The sequence below is a fragment of the Lemur catta genome, chromosome 6 (genome assembly GCF_020740605.2).
Source record: "Lemur catta isolate mLemCat1 chromosome 6, mLemCat1.pri, whole genome shotgun sequence".
NCBI classification, from domain to species: domain Eukaryota; kingdom Metazoa; phylum Chordata; class Mammalia; order Primates; family Lemuridae; genus Lemur; species Lemur catta.
The window spans coordinates 55,125,076-55,144,679 of record NC_059133.1 but is presented as its reverse complement, the minus strand read 5'-3'; the positions used below and the strand labels follow the sequence as shown (position 1 = coordinate 55,144,679).

Below are 19,604 nucleotides of genomic sequence, written 5' to 3'. Positions count from 1 at the left end.
AAAAATATATATATTTTTGGTAGGACTGGTTGCTCCACAAGGGCTACTCACTAATCAGTTTGGAGTCCACAGTACATTTGGGATGAGGTTACAAAATCATAAACAGTTGAGACACTCAGTACATGCAGTTACTGACTGACTTTGCTTTGACTGTGAGTCACTTACCTAAATAGCCTTGAGTCTTTTTCTGTAGTGCAGTGACTGGGCAATCTTTATGAGCTAACAGTAGCTGTTTCAACTGAGCCACCTCATTGCGTAGTAATGTGACTTCATTCTGAGGACGGAGGGAAGAAAACAGTATCAATAAAATTTATCCTCCACTCTTGGACTCCCCGGTGGCTATCCCCAAAGGGAGGACAGAATGATGCCTAGGTTTTCTCCTGCAAATTGGGATAAGACTCCTGATCCAGCAAGGCTTCAGACAGCCCAGGGCCAGAACAGTCACAAATTCAAAGACAGGAGTTGCTTACAGTGACAAGTAGGGATTTATAATAGAAAAATTACTCCTATTTAGGGTAAATATGATTCACCCAAATTGATAATGCATATGCTATCTGACCAGGAGAAGTCTACTTCTAGGAATCTATTTAACACAACTGTCTACTCAAGTGCATGCACTGTTCATTGCAGCATTGCTATCTAGCAAAAAATTAGAACAATATCAGTACCCTTACCTTATAACATAACCACACTACAGAATATACTACTATACAATTATTAAAAATAATGTGGTAGATGCTCCATACCATGGCTAGATCTCTAGGAAATACAGTTAACCCATTTATGTTAAAACAAACACACAATCCCTCCAACTCCCACATAAAAACTATAAATAAAAATTATTTAGACATATGAATATGTCTGGAGGGTACACCAAATTTATATGCAGGGAAGAGAACCGGACTGCAAAAGGCAGATTAAAGAAGGGACTTTGTTTTTATTCTATACACCTCTGTGTGTATATATATTTTATAATAGAAATGTATTTATATATTACCTTTGTACTTAAATATTTTAATAATCAGAAGAAGGGAAGATAATATTCAAGAGGATGTCTGGATTATAATTGTTCTATTTGTGCTTGTGGCAGTTTTTTCTTTCCTTATTTTAGTAAGCTGCATTATCTAGGCAAAAACATTTCCCTTTGGGTGTTTCATGACCCCAGTCAGATTCTACCGATGATTTAAAACAAGTACCCTGGGGTGCTTAATCTAATTTCCTTCATCCAAGTGGGTCTATGGATGACTCAGTCTAGTATAAGATTTGGGGATAGCTGGTGAGTGTCTTTCCCAATCCCTTAGGGAAGGGATTTCAACTGTGACTGTTAAGGGGTTCTTTCTAACTTCTGGATCTGTCCTAATTAAAGAATTACCATCTTCCATTATATTGTCCCACTTTTTTCTTATTCAATCCCACTTTCCAGATCCAACAATCCCAATAATGATATAGGACCCACTCACACTCAGCTGAATATTCTGAGAAGTAAGTTCCTCTGCCTTCTTCTCTAGGGAGGACACCCAAAGCTTCCGCTTTTGGCGGCAGCGGGAGGCTGCAGCCCGGTTGCGCTCCAGAAAGCGCTGTCGTCGCTCGTCTGGATCTTCATCCACAGTGCGTCGCCGTCGCCCCCCAGTACTAGGGGTGGGCTGGGCTGGTGATACCTGTTGACCAGAGAGGAAGAGGAGTTACTTGGTGAGAACATCACTCCTTTCTAAATCACACCTGACATTAGGTAGATTAGTAAGGTCGGTAAAGGGATGTACCAGTCTCTGGTAACAGTCTCAGCAAGTCTCATCACTATGTCCCTGAGCTTCTTTTTTGTAGTTAGCGCCTCATTCTGCCTCTCATTTCCTTCCATTCTTCTCAGTCTGTCCCAAATTTAAATAAACAAGTTCAGTTGGAAATTCGATTATTTCTGAGACAGATGAAATGAAATTCGGATCACTTTTTGTTTCTTAACAATAGGGAATCTTGTAAGCAGAGAAATTAGAATTGAGGGAGGGAGTCAGAAGAACTTTTAGGGAGACTGTGAAATTAAAAAGTTTGAGAATCACTGATTTTGATAAGCAATATGTACAAACAATTACATGCTATAACAGTTTTCAGAAAAGGAGAAAAAATGTTTTTATTCACTTCACTACCAGTAAGATGTGGGCTACTGTGAAGAGATATAGATTAGTATATTCTTTTTATTTATAATCAGTTATTAATCATCCTCAGTAACCCCCCTGTTTTGTTTGTAAACAGAAAAAAATGTTTAATCCCTTTACAAATTGGTGATATAGGGACTGTCTTTTGTTTTTAAACTTCAGGCTGAAGTTCTTTGTCACTTAAGCACTTTTGGATCGTATTCCCTTTTTGTTAGCTGGTATGCATTCAGAGAAGGCAGACCAATTTTATAATAGTGTCCAATTTTTTTTTTTTTTTTTTTGAGACAGAGTCTCACTCTGTTGCCCAGGCTAGAGTGCTGTGGCATCAGCCTACCTGACAGCAACCTCAAATGCCTGGGCTCAAGCGATCCTCCTGCCTCAGCCTCCTGAGTAGCTGGGACTACAGGCATACACCACCATGCCCGGCTAATTTTTTCTATATGTATTTTTAGTTGTCCATATAATTTCTTTCTATTTTTAGTAGAGACGGTGTCTCGCTCTTGCTCAGGCTGGTCTCCAACTCCTGAGCTCAAACAGTCCACCTGCCTCAGCCTCCCAGAGTGCTAGGATTACAGGTGTGAGCCACTGTGCCCAGCCCCCCAATTTTTTTAAAATATAGAAAGGCCAACCTTCTACAGAAAAGAAGTTGACTCTTCAACGACATGGGTTTGAACTGTGCCAGTCCACTTAGGTGCAGGTATTTTTTCAATAAAATTTATACCAAGTGTGCTTCCTTCTCCTTCCAACTTCTTCACCTATTCCGCTTGTGTCACCACTGGGAGAGCAAGACCAAGCCCTCTCTCCTCCCCAGCCTACTCAATGTGAAGATGGCATGGATAAAGGCCCTTATGATGACCTACTTCTACTTAATTAATGGTAAATATATTTTCTCTTCCTTATGATTTTCTTAGTAACATTTTCTTTTCTTTTTATTTTTTGAGATAGAGTCTCACTCTTCTACCCTGGCAAAAGTGTAATGGCGTGATTATAGCTTACTACATCCTCAAACTCCTGGGCTCCTCCTGCCTCAGCAATCCTCCTGCCTCAGCCTCCCAGGTAGCTGGGACTACAGGTGTACTCCACCATGCTCGGCTAAGTTTTCTGTTTTTTGTAGAGACAGGGTCTTGCTCTTGCTCAGGATGGTCTAGAATTCCTGATCTCAGGCAATCCTCCTGCCTCAGCCTCCCAAAGTGACAGGATTACAGGAGTGAGCCACCATGCCCAGCCAACATTTTCTTTAGCTTATTTTATTGTAAGAATACAGTATATAATACTTATAACATACAAAATATGTGTTAATCAACTGTTTGTGTTATTGGTAAGGCTTCTGGTCAATAGTAGGGTATTAGTGGTTAAATTTTTGGAGAGTCAAAAGTTATACATCGATTTTCAACTATGTGGGGTTCAATGCCCCAAACCCCTATGTTGCTCAAGGGTCAACTGTATATAACAATGTCAAAAGTAAATTCTTCTTGGATCTGTTGTTATTAAGGAATATCTATCTATATTTGTATATCCTAAATGCCAGAGCTTACATCAGTTTCTTGAGCATAAGCATGAACTTATAAAAAAATAGAATCTTGGCTGGGCACGGTGGCTCCCAGCAACTTGGGAGGCTGAGGTGGAAGGATCGCCTGACCTCTTTAAAGAGCAAGACCCCACATCTTTAAAAAAAAAAAGACAAAATAGAAAGATTAGCCAGGCATGGGGGGGCATGCCTGTAGTCCTAACTACTTGGGAGGCTGAGGTGGGAGGATCACTTGAGCACAGGAGTTTGAAGCTGCAGTGAGCTATGATCACATCACTTCACTCCAACCTGAGTGACAGAGTGAGACCTCATCTGCCAAAAGAAAAAAAAAAAAATGTACTCTATTCCAGGCCCTACTGAATTATGTTCTCCATTAATAGATAACCAAGAGATGATTTTATTTATTCAGACTAATCGCTTCAAGAAGAAAAAAATGGAGAAGAAATCTCAAACTCAATTTAATGAACTAGAGGACCTAGGTCATTACTTCTCATTGTACTAAGGGAAGATGCTTTCTTCAGGAAATTTACAATAATTCTTCTGTGAATTTCAACTTCTTTGTTCTGAACTCACTGGAGCTCATGTAAAGATTAGTGCTTTAGAAGGAGGATGGGGGGAAAGGAAAGGATAGCTGCATATTCCCTTATAGGCAATTCAGTGACTCATGTAGGGAATGGAGGTGAAAGAATAGGCCAAGAGGAAGAAAGGAAGAATGAGAAGGAAAGGAGTCAGTGGTGACTAAAAATGTGTCTAAATTCATGCCATTTTCCCAAGAGAGAAAGCAGCAAACTCAGGCAAGTGGGGGCTATACTTTACACCCTCTTCAGGACTGGCTTTGATGGGGTTACAGGAGGGTGAGGCAGGCTTATATTCCAAAAAGAAAACTCAAATGAAAGCTTTTGTTTTTGGCCAAGTTTTAACGCAGCATATGGCCATGAAATGTTTGGACATGTGGTGGTAACCAATGAAGCAGGTGGTGACATCAGGAAAAGAGGGGCTGGGCAAAGAATGCAACTCTAGAAACCAATCTCAGGTGTTGTCACCCGTCCAGTGCAGATGATATGAAAACTGAGGACTATTCAGTTTCCAAAGAATTCTGTTCAAACTGAAACCTCCTTGAGAAGAGACTTGAGTAACTAAGTGGGATCTCTTTGACTTTTTAAGGATTTTAATTTTTCTTGATATACAAGGATTAAATTGATAATGAGAAGGTTTTTTGGTGTATGTTTTCTAGTTTTTTTTACTGAGCCATCTTATTACAGTAATATCACATTTTATTTATTTACTTATTTATTTTTTGAAAACTTATACATCTTAAACACATTTTAATAATATATTGTTATCTGGTTTTTTGTGGTAAAACCTAGTCAGGTAAGTTATTATTATTCTTTGGTAAGACTTAATGGATGGCTAAGAGACAAGGGGAGCCTCTTTTGTTTAATACATTGACGGGGCTTGAAGTGAGGTTCTGTGACATTTTAGAGGATTCTGCAGATACATTAAACCATTATTCATATGGAAAACAAAAACAAAAACTGAAACCTCGTCTGCAACAGTTCTGCATTATTCAGTCTGTTTGCATGTACCTCTAACCAAAGGGTGGATAAAGAATGGTGCATCTTCCTTTAATCAAACTGTCAACAAAAACCAAAGTAGCAGGAAGATACGCAGAAAGCTGAAATCCATTCTTCTCTAATTTTCTGCTCTCCAAAAAACAGATATGACATAAAGAGTGAGAGTGACACAGCTGGTTCCCCCACCCAAGGGCCCAACTGACCTGTGGCTGGGCAGGAGAAGGGGCATCAGGGTGTTGGATGAGGATCTGGCTCTGCTCTGGACGGGCTGTCACCATGGTGCTGGCAGTACCCACCACCATTCCACAACCACCATTAATTGAGGAGACTTGGTGGGTTAGGGTAGCTTTTAGCCTCTGTGGGGAAAGATAAGAAAAAAAAAAAAAAAGCTTGTCAAGGATGATATTCTATCAAGGATGAGAAAAGTAGGCTTAGATTTAATTTTATTATTGACTTTAGAGATAGCTAAAGTTTCCACTCCAATTTTCTCTTAACAGAGAAATTAAAAGAAAATGACAGAGAGAGAAAATGTGCACCTGGATCCCTAAAATGCCTACTCTGTTCCCTGGCTATCATCCTGGGCACAGTTGGGGGTGGGGGTTGTTGAAGCAAGAGTCCAGATGAAAGCTCTCTCCTGGAACCTGGCCAGAAGCCGGTTACGCAGCTATTCACCTCTTGGCCAGCTCCCCTGCCCACTCACCCACCCTCCATCTGTCACCCTGGAACTAAAACAGCAAGAGCTCCATTCCAAACAATCTGTGCTGCCTCTTTGCACTGCCATGGTCTATATGAGAGGCTCTAAAGGTGGGGAGAGGAGATGGGAGTCATGAATCAGGGTCTTTTCTTTTCCAGATCCCACAGCAGGATGTGCTTAGCTTTGCAAGCCCCAGGAGGTTCCTTTGCTTGGCTCACTTTAAAAACCTAGGCTGATACCACTTCTTTCAGAAAGGCCAACATTGCCTCAGGCTTGGTTGTACTCACCATCTTGGCTTCTGATGGTATCGGGTGGCCAGAGGGAGAAATGGAGCCACTGCTGTTAACTGGTGGGCCAGGGATACCAGGAATGTTGGGCACCATGGACACAGGTCTGGCCAGCTGGATCAAGAGAAGAAAGAAAAACCAGAAGGGGCATAATACTATTGGTGGGGTAACAGTTTTCCCAAAACGAAGTGCTTTTGAGATTGGCATGTCAGGACCTGTTCTGTGCAACCCAAGCACAGGGCAACAGGGACAGTCTGGGAAATACCTTTCCCCATGGAGCACCACAGGGTAGGGAATCTAATCTTTGAGTGTTGGTACAATTTCTGTGGGAAAGGCTAGAGCCTTGAGGAAAGTGGTGGGCAATTTGGGAGGTGCTATGTGCCAAGTGAAATCAACCAATCAGTGGGGCTGGCAAGATCAATTCCTAGACCCATAGCCAACCGTCCAGATGAGTCTTTGTCTAGTGTTCCATAATGCTGGATTGGCAGAGGTTAGTGTGGAGTTTGGGCAGGCTGCCATGCTCAACTAATACAGACCAGAACCCACATTTCCCTGGGGCTCATGTGTGTTTATGACCATTCAGGTGGGAGGGAGGGATTACCATGACGGTAGGGTTGGCTGTCCCAACTACAGAGCTCACCGATATAACAGAAGGCATCTGTACCGGAGGCCCTGGCAGAACAGGCATAGTCTGTCCATTAGCAAGATGCATAACAAGAGGGAGGGAGCCAGTGGGAGACCTAGAGGAGACAGGAAGTGAAAGCCTCATAATATTGACCTTTTGTTCATGGATCTTCCTCCTATAATTATAGCAGATTTTCCAGTGTTCTCTAGTTAGAGAAGGAATAAAGCAACATTGTAAAATCTTTACACACGCATGAAGGTGGGAAAAGCAGGGAATGCTACTTACTGTACAGATGGAGAGAAATGGCAAAATCTTTATACCTTGCAAATTAAGCAAACTCAAATGGTAGGAAGCTAATCCTATTAAGGCTTTAGAACAATTAAATAAACAATCCTACCACTGGCATGTATAAATTGTCTTGCCTTAGGCAAGGCAGAGTTGGATCAAAGTTGTTTTGCAAAGCTGAATTATGTCATAAGATGGCCAAATTTGAGTAAGTTTCTCTTGTTCTTTGCCGAGTTTTGCTCTACCCTGGCCAAAAAAGAAGCTGGCCCTTTTTATTTTTCCTAGTGGGTTGAGAGAACAATAAGCTCTAGGGAGCTGAATCATGACGACAACCTCTAACCCAGGGGTACCTGGGGACAGGATCTCATGTCATTCCATCAGGAAATCTGTATGGGCCATGACAGGAGTGAAGACAAACAGACAGACAAAATTAGGGGTAGCAAAGAATAAGAGCCCTAACTGGGACTGAGAGGAACACTAAATTCAAAGGAGATGACTTAATGTGTTTCAGTATTTCATTCAGTAGTGCCCCAATAGACTTCTATAGGAGTGTGGCCTCTAGCATTGTGATGAACTTCCCAAAGTTTTAAGGATTCTTCTTTTTAGAATGAAGAAGTATTAAACCCCTAAATTAAGGAAGTATTACCCCCAAATAAATACTTGCTTGTCTACTAAAAAGGTACAGAAGATTCAGTTTATGGTGGAAAAATTTACTTTGAGAGACAATCTCAGTGACTTGTTTTCCTTGGGTATACAAAAACAGTCCCTGGTTTTTTGTTTGTTTGCTTTTGTTTTTAATGTTTATTTTGATTTGTGGGGTTTTCTTTTTTTGTTTGTTTGTTTGTTTTTGAGATAGAGTCCTGCTCTGTTGCCCTGGCTAGAGTACAGTGGCATCATCATAGCTCACTGCAGCCTTAAACTCCTGGGCTCAAGCAATCCTCCTGCCTCAGCCTCCCAAGTAGCTGGGACTATAGGCAAGTTCCACCTTTCTGGCTAATTTTTTTTTTCTATTTTTAGTAGAGACAAGGTCTCGTTCTTGCTCAGGCTGGTCTTGAACTCCTGACCTCAAGCAATCCTCCTGCCTCAGTCTCCCAAAGTGCTAGGATTTACAGGCGTGAGCCACTGTGCCCAGCCAACAGTCTCCGTTTTTTCAAATAATTTCACAAAGTGGAAAGAAATGCAGCTTTCACTATTTCTCCCTGCTCTCTTTACTTACCCCATTTGCCTGTTGGACGGTGGAGCCTGTGTGATGACAGAGGTTGGGGAGGGAAGGGTTGGATGAAGTGGATCATACCCCAAGTGGAGAGGCAGGGAACCAGGACGTACAATGGTGGGCGTGGGGGTAGAGATCACAACAGGCTTTGGGGCAACCTCCTGGGAAGAAGAGACCAACAGATCACAAAATGCTTTAAAGGCTGCTATTGGGAAGTACATAGTTGGTAAAATCTAGCACAAATTTCCTAAAAAGAGCATTAGAGCCACTTATGTAAATCATGACCTGATTCCATCATGATCTTGGACCCATACCTCATTCACTCATTCAGTAGGAATACTGAGTTAAGATCTCTTTGCTTTCTCCCTCAGGCATGATGGCTATATAAATGACAACTGGAAAATCACTTGAAATCTCTGAAGCACTGCAGTAACATATACACTCTAGGAATTGTCATAATTTTTCACAATTCAGATACTCTCTATTCTAAACTTGATGCCCAAGTGTCCTCTGACCTCCAATGAGAAAAGGCAGGTATACTGGTGCTAAGGCAACCAAATATCTCCTATAGACCCCTTAAAAAAGGGCTATGGAAGTTTGAATAATGATTGTATTGTAATGAAACAAATTGCTTCTCCCTGTGTTAGAATCTTAGACTGCCAGTGGCCATACTGGCCTTGAAAACATCTCCAAATAGTCTCTAGGACTTGGTGGTAGATGAAAAGGGGAGGGGATGGGATGGTTGTAATGTTTATGGAGAAGGCAAGTTTGATAAGTTATCAAGCCAAATTTGGAGGGAGGTCAGATGAGGTACAAGATGCTGTATCCATAGTGGATGTTAAAATTAATAACTACTGGTAGAGCAGTAGAAAATGAAAGGAGGTATGAGGGGGGGCTTGTGAGGTCTTTTGTTTTTGGTACAGGGTCTCACTTTGTCACCCATGCTGGAATACAGCAGTGTGATTACAGCTCACTGCAGCCTCAAAGTCCTGGGCTTGAGTGATCTTCCCACCTTACCCTCCAGAGCAGCTAGGACTTATAATCATGCATCACCACACTTGGCTAATTTTTTAAAAATTTTTTCCTTCGTAGAGATGAGGTCTCACTATGTTGCCCAGGCTGGTCTCGACCTCCTGGCCTCAAGTGATCCTCCTGACTTGGCCTCCCGAAGTGCTGGGGTTGTGGGTGTGAGGCACTGTCCCCAGCCTCTGAGATTCTGATAATGTTTTTGATCTAGGGGCTGCTTACACAGGCTATTATTTTTGTGAAAATTCAGTGAGCTGTATACTTAGAATTTATGTACTTTTCTGTTTATGTACTATACTTCAATAGATTTATAAAAAATAATACTTCATAAAAGGTTTCCTTTAAAAATAATAATCATAATCCTAGTAGATACTCCTTTTGAGTCACTTTCCTCTGGGAAGACTTTTTTCTAAATTGTTTAATGTCCAATTTATGAATTAAGTGAATTTTCTTTTTTCACTTACTAACTGAAGTATAACATACATAAAGTGCATTGATCTAAAGTTAGAACAATAAAATGACTTTTTACATATGTAAAATCAGGATAAAGACCATTTCCAGCACTCCAGAAGATTCTTTTATGTCCCTTCCCAACCCACACCCTTCCTTTATAAGAGGTAAACATTATTCTGAGTTCTATCATTGTCAAATAGCCTTGCCTCCCTTTTTTTTTTGTGCCCTTCCTTTTGCTTGCCCTTTGCTGTGACCGTGGGTCTGGTCGTCATCTGTGGCTTATGTATCATGCTCTGTAAGCCTATAATTACAGAGCCTTATGTATCTTGCTCTCACCCTATAATCCTAACTTTCTCTCAATAAACTTTACTTTTGTGCTTGCCAAAAAAAAAAAGTCTTGCCTCTTTCTGAACCTCATGTAAATGGGATCATATAGTATGTACTTTTGTCTTTTTTTGCTGTTGTTCAATATAATGTTTGTGAGATTCACCCACATTGCTGTGTAATCACTGGTTCATTCTTTTTTTAATACCATTTAGTATTCCATTTTAGAAATATACCACAATTTATTTATTCATCCTTTTTTTTGATGGACATTTGGAATGTTTCCAGGTTTTTTTGGCTATTATGCACTAATTTCTCTTTCACACAGACCTGGAAGTGGAATTGTTGGGAGACAGAATAGGTATAATTTATATAAATCTTAGAAATAATTAATATTTCTTTTAAAATAATCCTCCTATGTCACATTCTATTTATATAACTAATTAATCAAAATTTAATCTATGATTTAACATTTGGGATGCCTCTTGGTAAGGAATTTTACCTTCTCCTTCAGTGGTGGGGAACAAGGGCTAGAGGCAGGGCTGTCAGGTGGGGATGAGTCTACCTCCACTGGCTCTTCCTCTTTGATTTTGACGTCTGGTGTAGAAGGCAGAGACATGTCAAGAGGCCCAGCAGAAGCCTGTTAAGGAAGAGAAATGAACAGAGTTTAACCCCATGATTTCCTTTAGGTTGAATCTATTAATGTATCTTTCCAGTTACAAGATGAGGGAATATGCTTCTAAGAAGTTCAGCCACTGGGCAAAGCACTGAACTGCAAGTCAAAGAAATGTGGGCCCCATGTTTTATGTACAACTCTGGCCAAATCATTTTGTCTTCTCAGGGCTTCTGTTCCCCTAACTATAAAATGAGGATAACATCTGCTTCACCAGTGGTAAACAAATACTTATAAAAACTTGAGAAAAATTGTCATTTAATTCCATGCAATATTATGCTTATAATCTTTTTCAGGAAAGCAAAATGATTCCTGAATCTGCTGGCCCCTGGAGAGCTGTGAACACTTTCTCTGCCAACCAGAATGACTAGATTACCCAATTATCAAAAGCAAATGAAGACAAACTGGATATTAAAGTATTACAAACACGACAGGAAAGGTCTTCTCTGGGGAACTCATCATACTTGATGGTTATCTTGCCCCAAAATCTGGTGCTGGAGGCTAGAAGTTTCAGGCAGACAGGGTTTTGGGGTAACAATGAAAGAAAAAGCTGACCACTTGATCGGTGACAGAAATTAGAACTTGGTCTTAGGAGCAGGACTGGAGAAAATCAGAAAGTAAAGAGAATACTTTCCTGGCAGTGGTGTAATCACCTCACAGCACTGTGGAGCTGTAAATGGCCTTGCAGGGAACAATAAACCATCTGAGATAACTGCCCTGACACTGCACCACGATAGGAGGGTTGGCATTGCAGTTCAGTTTCATGACAAAGTGGATCCTTAGTTCTATTCTTCCCACATCCTAGGCTCCTTGGTGAAAGAAGTGCTTGTTTCTAAATCTTCCCGTGTTAACCTTAATCCCTAGAAACCTTCTTGGTAGCTAGTTGAGTAAACTAAAGATAATCTGGTGTCTGCTACATTACAGAAGGTTCTTCCTCCCCAACCTGATGAAGGTGAGCAACAGCCAAGATGGTTGCATTTCTGCCTCATTTTTTCTACATTGCTAAGATATCAGGGTCAATTTAGCTAGTTCTAAGATCTCTAAAGTCTGAGATTGGCGGGAAGGAGAAGCCTCTAAGTAAATAAAACCAAGGGTTTAAAATCCCCTAGGGGCATCTCCTAGAAAAGCCATGGTTCAGGAAAGTTTCCGGCTCATTAAACACTCCTGGAGACAATCTTCCACTGAGTCTGTGCTTCTCATCAAGGGGAGGTAAGCACCACTCCTGTACAGGGAGGAAGAAACTCAACGGATGCCCAATGAAGAAAGGGCTGACGAACTATGAACTAGCCTGCCAGAAGTGTCAACTGAGCTAAAATGGCAGTGGAAAAGACTTCAAACTTTTTAAGGGAGGTTAATTTTCTTGAATTTGTCTATAACGAGTTTGGTATAAGATCCCTCACATTCTGGTGGAAACAATTTGAATACTTTCTTTCTTTGGAGGGGGAGGAGGAAATGGCAGGGGAGGTGAGGTAGGGAAGCTGTAAAATAAAATTATAGCATATAGGTTGAAGCAACTGAGAGATAAGAGACTTGAGTCTCTAAAGGAAAAAGAATGGTGGGAAGACTGGCTAGTTCTGCCATTTGAAAGTAGAACTGCAAATATTTGCCACTGAGCTTCCCTGCTTTTAGTGTGAGGGAGATAGCATGAAAAGCAGTTCATAGAAACCTATGGAACTTGGAAAGAACTCCAGTGATAAAGACACTTTATCTTGCATTCTTACAATTTAAGCTGGATAGAAAAATCATGTGTAATTATATTGATTTACCTGCTATCTTCTTCTCAGAAGGAAAGAATTCCCATGGAAATGTTTTTATATGTCCCAGCTTTTCTATATTCTGACAAGATTTCATGCCTCAATACACCATGCAATTGAGAGGTAAGTGTGTTAAAATATATATGTTTTGGGATAGAGATATTGGAATCTTTTCTGATCAGGAACACAGATCTGATTTTAAATAGTGACTCATAACCTCGAATTCTAATTTATTTATTTATTTTTTGAGACTTGGTTTTGTTCTGTCGTCCTGGCTAGAGTGCATTGGTGTGATCACAGGTCCCTGCAACCTCCAACTCCTGAGCTCAAGCAGTTCTCCTGCCTCTGCTTCCCAAAGTGCTGGGATTGTAGGCATAAGCCACTGTTCCTGGCCTACAGTTCTAATTCTAAAGTAAACTTTGATCTTTCCATTTTTCTTTTTTCCCCAAACCCCTTATTCCATGGGAACTATCTTTCTTTGACTCTGCTTCTTCAACTGTTTCCTCTGGTCTTCCAAACTAAGGGATTCTCCAGGGATGTGGAATATATAAAGGCTCAAATCTGAGTCACAGCACCTCAGGATTAGAAGGGATCCCAACATTTTAATCCTCTCTACAATGTCTCTACTAAGTGGCCTACATGTAATGGAACACACTTTGTGAGAGCTTCCACCCAATGGTTTTAACTTCTATGTTTGGGCCACAAAGAATTTAATCCCTCTTTTACACACAAAAAAATCTTCAAGTATTTAAAACTGCAGTTTTGTTCACAGTAAATCTCTTTTCCAAGCAAAACTTACTCAATTTCTTTAAATGTTCTTGAAGTGACATAATTTCTAGTTCTTTCACCATCCTGGTTGACCTCCTTTGAAAGACATTAAGAACACTCTTCTTTAACTTTAATGCTTTGAATAGTACTAGAAAGCTACTTAAAGGCAAGAACTGTATATACCGAAGCAAAGTAGTACAGAAATTCTATGTTTGTTGACCAGCTGACTGAGTAAAAATAGCCCAGGTGAGAAGTCTGATCAGCTCAGAAAAGAGTGGGATTTGGCAACAAAAAGGTTATTAAAAAATCTGAGTGATTTACAATCTTCTAACATCTTTGACATATTCATAACAGAAATAATTTCTAAAAAACAGATTATTGAAATAATGCTCCACTGGAAAGAACTGATTTTTGCTGAAGACAGACTTGGATCCATCATCTGGAACCCCTGGAGATCTGCATGGCTGACTAGGATCAGTACTATCTGGGTTTACAGAACCAGGCCCATGATTTTGTGCTTTAATCAATTAAGCAAATTAACCCAAGGTACAATGAAAATAGCCTATGCCTGAATACTGCCAGGTTTTTTTTTTTTTTTTTTTTTACAAATGTCCCGATTCTTACCTTTTTTTCATCCTCATCTGCAGCTTTCTTAAATTCATGTTCAAAGGAGCTAGCTAGTTCATTGAAGAGCCCCACCTCCTCACAGTTCTTTAGGAATCTAGTTGGAGTAGGAGTCTGATCTGCAGACATGAAAGAAAAGGAAACTCTGTTTTAGTTTTGACCTGAGATTAAAACTTCACAGTATACATTTTTATTCTTCTATTTGGAGATAGAGAGTTTCTGGGTTAGGGCATAAAAATTTGTTTTTATGGAGCTCCAGTAGGTGAAGACTGGTGCTAGGCCACCAGGGGGTGTCTGTGCTGTGTTGCCTCAAAGCCAGCAGGGGGAAGACAACACTGTTTTGCTATGTGACTATCCAGGTACCCAACTTTCTCAGTGCTGGTTTTACCTCCTTCACCCCAAACTAAATAAAACCACCCACACAGGTGCAGTTTTGTCAAACCTCCAGATATGAAAATCAAGTAATTTTAGGCAATGCTTTCTTTTTTAAACTTATTCCCTGCTAAGTGTGAAGTGAGCAGGAATAAGGAGACAGATGCTAAAATCTGAGGATCAGATGATTGAGTTTGCTTGCTGCTAAAGCTACCAAGTAAGAAATGGTGCCTTGTCTTTCAGTGGGGTAATGGTCACTGAGGTAATGGTCTGTTACCTTCTAAAGGCATTCCAGGCACATCTAGGGGCTGGGGAACAAGACAGCAAGATCATGAACTAGAAAAGGAAACTGAAAACAATAGAGCTCATTGCACAAAAACCTGGGCCCAGAGCAAATACCGGAAACCAGGATATTTGGATTTAGATTTGCCAGCCAAAATATCCCCTTAGGGGCTGCACAAATCTTTCCTTAACACAGTGCCTCTGCCCTTGGGAAGAGGAAGGCTTTTGACAACCCATGGGAACTTTTCAAGCAGCCTGAATTTTAGATTTGAGCTTCTCTCTCCTGATCCTGCTTTTCTAGAGTTCAGTCTTGTTCTCTGATCCTAACTGTATTATGAAGGCTTTCCTTGACATGCCATTCACCTCAGGGATTCATCTCATACCCCAAACACTGGACTGAATGACTGAAATAGAACAATGTTTAAATGATATTTTAAGGAGTGATACCTGGGGTTAAAATCACACCTTCTAGTATGATCAACTGAAAACAGTACAGTGGGGTTTTCCATGGAAACAAAATAATTAAAAAAAAAATTTAAACAAAACCTCTTCTGAATCAGAGTGTTTGGAAAAGTTACCACTGCTTCCTAAAATAGTTTTAAAAGGTTCTCTGGCAGCTTTGGTTGGCTAATGATAAAGCCACTTTCCCTCTATCCCTTGGTAAGTAGAGGTAATATCATCCTTTATGCTTAGGGAGTACTTTAGTAAGGGCACACACAAAATCACAACTCAAGTGGAAGAGGATGGGGCAGCTAAAAGCATGGTTATGGCAGAAGAGGGATTTTCAGACCTCTGATCTGAGGCTCAAACAAACTTCTCCTGTACCCTGCTGTTCATGCCCATTTCTGATTTTTATATTTAATTTAATTTAATTTTTGAGACTGGGTCTTGTTCTCTTGCCAGGGCTGGAGTGCAGTGCCACAATAATGCCTCACTGCAACCTCAAACTCCTGGGCTCAAGTGATCCTCCTGCCTCAGCCTTCGAAGGATCTAGGACTACAGGCATGTGTCACTATGTCCGTCTAATTTGAAAAAGTTTTTTGTAGAGATAGGGTCTTGCTATCTTGCCCAGGCTGGTCTTGAACTCCTGGCCTCAAGTGGATCTCCTGCGTCAGCCTCCCAAAGTGCTAGGATTACAGGTGTGAGTCACCATGCCCAGCCTTGGTTTTTATTTTAAAGGCTCCCCTGTCTTAAACCTAATTCCGCACCTTCCAGGTGGCCTCTAACCTTCAACTGGCTCTGGTTCCTGAACAAACAGCCTGAAAATATATTAAAAAACCTGGAGCTTCCTCTGACGATTCCTAAGAAATCAACAAGTATTTACTGAATACTTTCTATATGCTTTGGTGGTACATGCAAACGTGTGTATATTTGGGGAAGGAGAGGGATAGAAATATAGGAGTATTGCCCAAATATGAGACATGGCTCTTGCTCTAGAGAATGAAGAGAATGTTTTCTAATTGAGAAAATAAAGCTAATATACATAGTCAGCATCACAGTGTACAAAAATAAGTGCCATATGCAGTGGAGAATAAAATTGCTGTAGAAATTAAATAAAGACACGTTAATGACAGACTAGTTAGGAAAGATTTCAAGAAGTGGGACTAGAGCTGAACCTTAGAGAATGCCTTTAGTTGGCAGAGAGAAAAGAACATTTGGAGGCTAAAAGGAGTACAGCAGGTGAAGGCAAAATGAAAGGCAGGGTATGAGCATTATGTACGAATGAGGAAAAAAAGTTTTCTCTAGGTCAAAAGAGAATCCCAACTTATATTAGCGATATAAGTTATATATAAAAATTTTGGTGGATGCCATGGGGCTAGGTGATAAAGAGCCCGAAAATCCAGGTATAAACAGCCTTAAAGTAAAAGTAAACAGGAACATAATGACAGATTTTGATTAGAATAGTAGAATTTAAGGAAGACTGGCTTTTCAATACTATGCATAATGGATAAGAATGAGAGATTCCTCAAGGAGGCCAGCTGTGAGACTTTGGAGGAATCCAAACATAATAAGGGTGGTGGCAGGAAGAACAGCAAGGAATAGAATAGAGAGAATTTGAAGAAAGAATAAAACAACTCAAGAGTTTGAGAATATTGGTGAATAACAAAGGAGAAGGAGATGGTTGGGGGAGAAGGAGATGGTTGAGGGACAAGCAGGTAAGTTCGGTTGTTGACATGAAGATTTGAATGACAGCCAAATAAAAGTGTTCAGTAATGCATTGGAATACATATTGACACACCAGGTCTTAATTGGAGATATGAGAATTACCAGTCAATAGATGAGCATTCTAGAACTGAATGCAGAGAATAACGAGAAAATACTTTTTTCCCCTTGGGACTGTGTCCTATAGCAACTTCCTCTTACCACCCCTGGAGACTTGGAGTAGGTGCTTCTACCCGTTTGGAATAATCTCCTTAACTTGATAACCTTGCCCCAAATTTACTTCTTTCATAAATTTTCTCTGATTAATTCTACTTAATACTAACTCTCTTAGTGTTTGTATTATTCACTTGTACTTGTCCGCAAACACTAAAATTTTTCTCATGCATATATGGCCTGACTTAAGTTTTATCTACATATATATGCTTACAACATACCTACTCTTCCCTAAGACCTTACCCAGGTTTTCTTAAGAATTACTGATGACAACGTCCCTACTCATGTCCTTTTCCTGGGGATTACAAATCTACAGGCTCCTAACAATGTGCCTTGTGCACACAGTAGATAGTCAATGAATATTTGTTGAATTAATAAGGAATAAGAGATCTATAAGGGCAAGTCCCTTTCATCACATACAGAAGTTTGATGAGGAGGTTCTGTCTACCCTTCTCCATGTCTATGGTAGCATTTTGCTTAGTAGTACTTAAGAGAAACTGTGTCTTACCTGAGTTACTAACTAATGTAATAACAACTAAATACCTTATTGATTAAATATTGAGTTAAGTTTGCTTAGCTTGAGCTAAGTCAGAACCTCTCATGATATCAAAAGAAAAAGCCCACATTGGTTTGTATGTCTGTTTAGCTAAAAATGGCACAATGGAATTGTTGCATGGTTTGTGAGCAGTTGCTAAGAGTACTCCCTTGAGAATGGCATATGTAAGCAAGATAATATCTAAAACTGGTGAGAGGTTCCAGGTCACCCAAATTGGCTCAGAAAAGTCTCACTGACTAAATGTCTTATTTGAGCTTTGGAAATGTGCCTTCAATGGTATCTGGGTTCACAAGGGAAGTTGAACTTTTAAATTTAATTTAATTTTTTGAGACAGAGTCTTGCTCTGTTGCCCCAGCTAAAGTGCAGTGGCATTATCACAGCTCACTGCAACCTCAAACTCCCGGGCTCAAGTGATCCTCCTGCCTCAGCCTCCCGAGGAGTTGGGACTAGGCGTGTGCCACCATGCCTGGCTAATTTTTCTATTTTTTGTAGAAATGGGATCTCACTCTTGCTCAGGCTGGTCTAGAACTCCTGACCTCAAGCAATCCTCCTGCCTCGGCCTCCCAGAGTGCTAAAATTACAGGCGTGAGCCACCGTGCCTGGCTGGTAAGTTGAATTTATGAACTAACAATTTGCCTGCTGGAGGAAAACTGACACCCAGTGGAAGAGAAGCAGCCAGGCTAGGTCGGCTTTTCTGCCTTCTTTTGTTCACCCCTTCACTGTGGGTAGGGAAAAATGTCAAAGGCATCTTTTGTCTGTAAATCTTCCAAAGTCTTAATAAATAGAAGGCAAAGGAATAGATTGAAAAAAGCTATGATGAAACCTCAACATACCTACCCTCAAAAACCACAGAACACAATCTTGTTATTAAAAACAGAGTGGAAGGCACAATAGAAACTTGGGAGCTTTTAGTGTTCCTTTTTCCTGATTAAATGCAGATCACATAAGGGTTCTTAATGGGAGAAGGGGAGTACAGCTCCCAGTACATCTGGTCCCTGGTATTAATCTTAACTGTCTGGTGATATTAAGGCACGTGGCTTTTGGGGCAGCAAATACCTGCAATGATGACTGAGTCAGTTCGAGCTGGGCCAAATTTCAATGTCATCTCATGCTTGTGTTTATGAACTGCCAGGTGGTCCTCGTTTGTAAATCTCTGAAACAAAACAGAAATGGAGATGTGAAGAAAAAAAAAAAAACCCTGATTCAGTGCCCTTTTAAAATGTCCTACCAAACATCCTGCAATGAGATTGGTCCCTGAAAAGAGGGATCGGAGAGAGAAAAAGAATTCGAAGTGATATAAAAGGAGAGGAGATGGAGGAAAAACGGCACTAGAAAGCAGGGAAGAGAGAAGGGGAAGACCATAGCACCAAATGCTCTGTAATATCAGGTCCAAACGAGAGAAGTGGACAGATTGTTGGTGAAGTGGGGCCAGGCAGGAGGCTCCAAATGAAAAAAAAAATTAAGGCAAACTCGTAGTGAACAAGGGGAAAACAATTTTTAATAATAAGAATAAAGAGAGAAGGGAAAGGCTGGGCACTCACTGGTCATCACAAAAGTAGGAAATTCAGAATGAACCTCTCCATGGTGGGGCTAAACTGGACTGCTTTATGAGGGGGCTAACAGGGAGATAAATTATGCAGGATTAGGAGAACCATTTAACTTCCTGGCCCCTACAGTGCTGCAGCAGGCGCCTGCGTGGCTATTTGGCTCAGAGTTTTAATGAGCCAGGATGGAGCTGTGGAGGACCGAGGCCCAACGGCCAGCAATAATGGCACATACCAGCCCCATCAGCCAAATGCTGTCTCCCCTCATCGGGCAGCCCGCCTGGGCTCCATCAGCCATAAAGGGGCTGGTACAATGCTGCTGGCTGTATAATGGTAGAATAAAAATGCAAGCAAAAACTATTTTTTAAGGGTAGGGAGGAGCCTGTAGGCAGGATGAGGGAAGAGAAAAGGAGATGGTACAAAAATTTTATTTGTTTAGGGGTTTGGGTGAAAGGACAATGAAGAAAGGTAGGCTAAGTCTACCCTAGTTTATGACTAA

General features: G+C 40.6%; 1 protein-coding gene across 4 annotated transcripts in view; it reads right to left on the bottom strand.

Annotated features, from left to right (window-relative positions):
• Positions 1–19,604, bottom strand: part of ATF7 (activating transcription factor 7) — an 89,825-nt gene that overhangs the window by 11,062 nt on the left and 59,159 nt on the right. For all 4 annotated transcript variants that reach the window (XM_045553831.1, XM_045553832.1, XM_045553833.1 and 1 more), the window contains exons 3-11: positions 18,618–18,714; positions 13,976–14,094; positions 10,659–10,796; positions 8,357–8,514; positions 6,871–6,970; positions 6,231–6,344; positions 5,453–5,605; positions 1,461–1,658; positions 166–274 (exon numbers count right to left, since the gene is read on the bottom strand). In XM_045553831.1, coding sequence (XP_045409787.1) covers positions 166–274; positions 1,461–1,658; positions 5,453–5,605; positions 6,231–6,344; positions 6,871–6,970; positions 8,357–8,514; positions 10,659–10,796; positions 13,976–14,094; positions 18,618–18,714 — 1,186 coding nt within the window. The remainder of the gene's footprint in view (positions 1–165; positions 275–1,460; positions 1,659–5,452; positions 5,606–6,230; positions 6,345–6,870; positions 6,971–8,356; positions 8,515–10,658; positions 10,797–13,975; positions 14,095–18,617; positions 18,715–19,604) is intronic.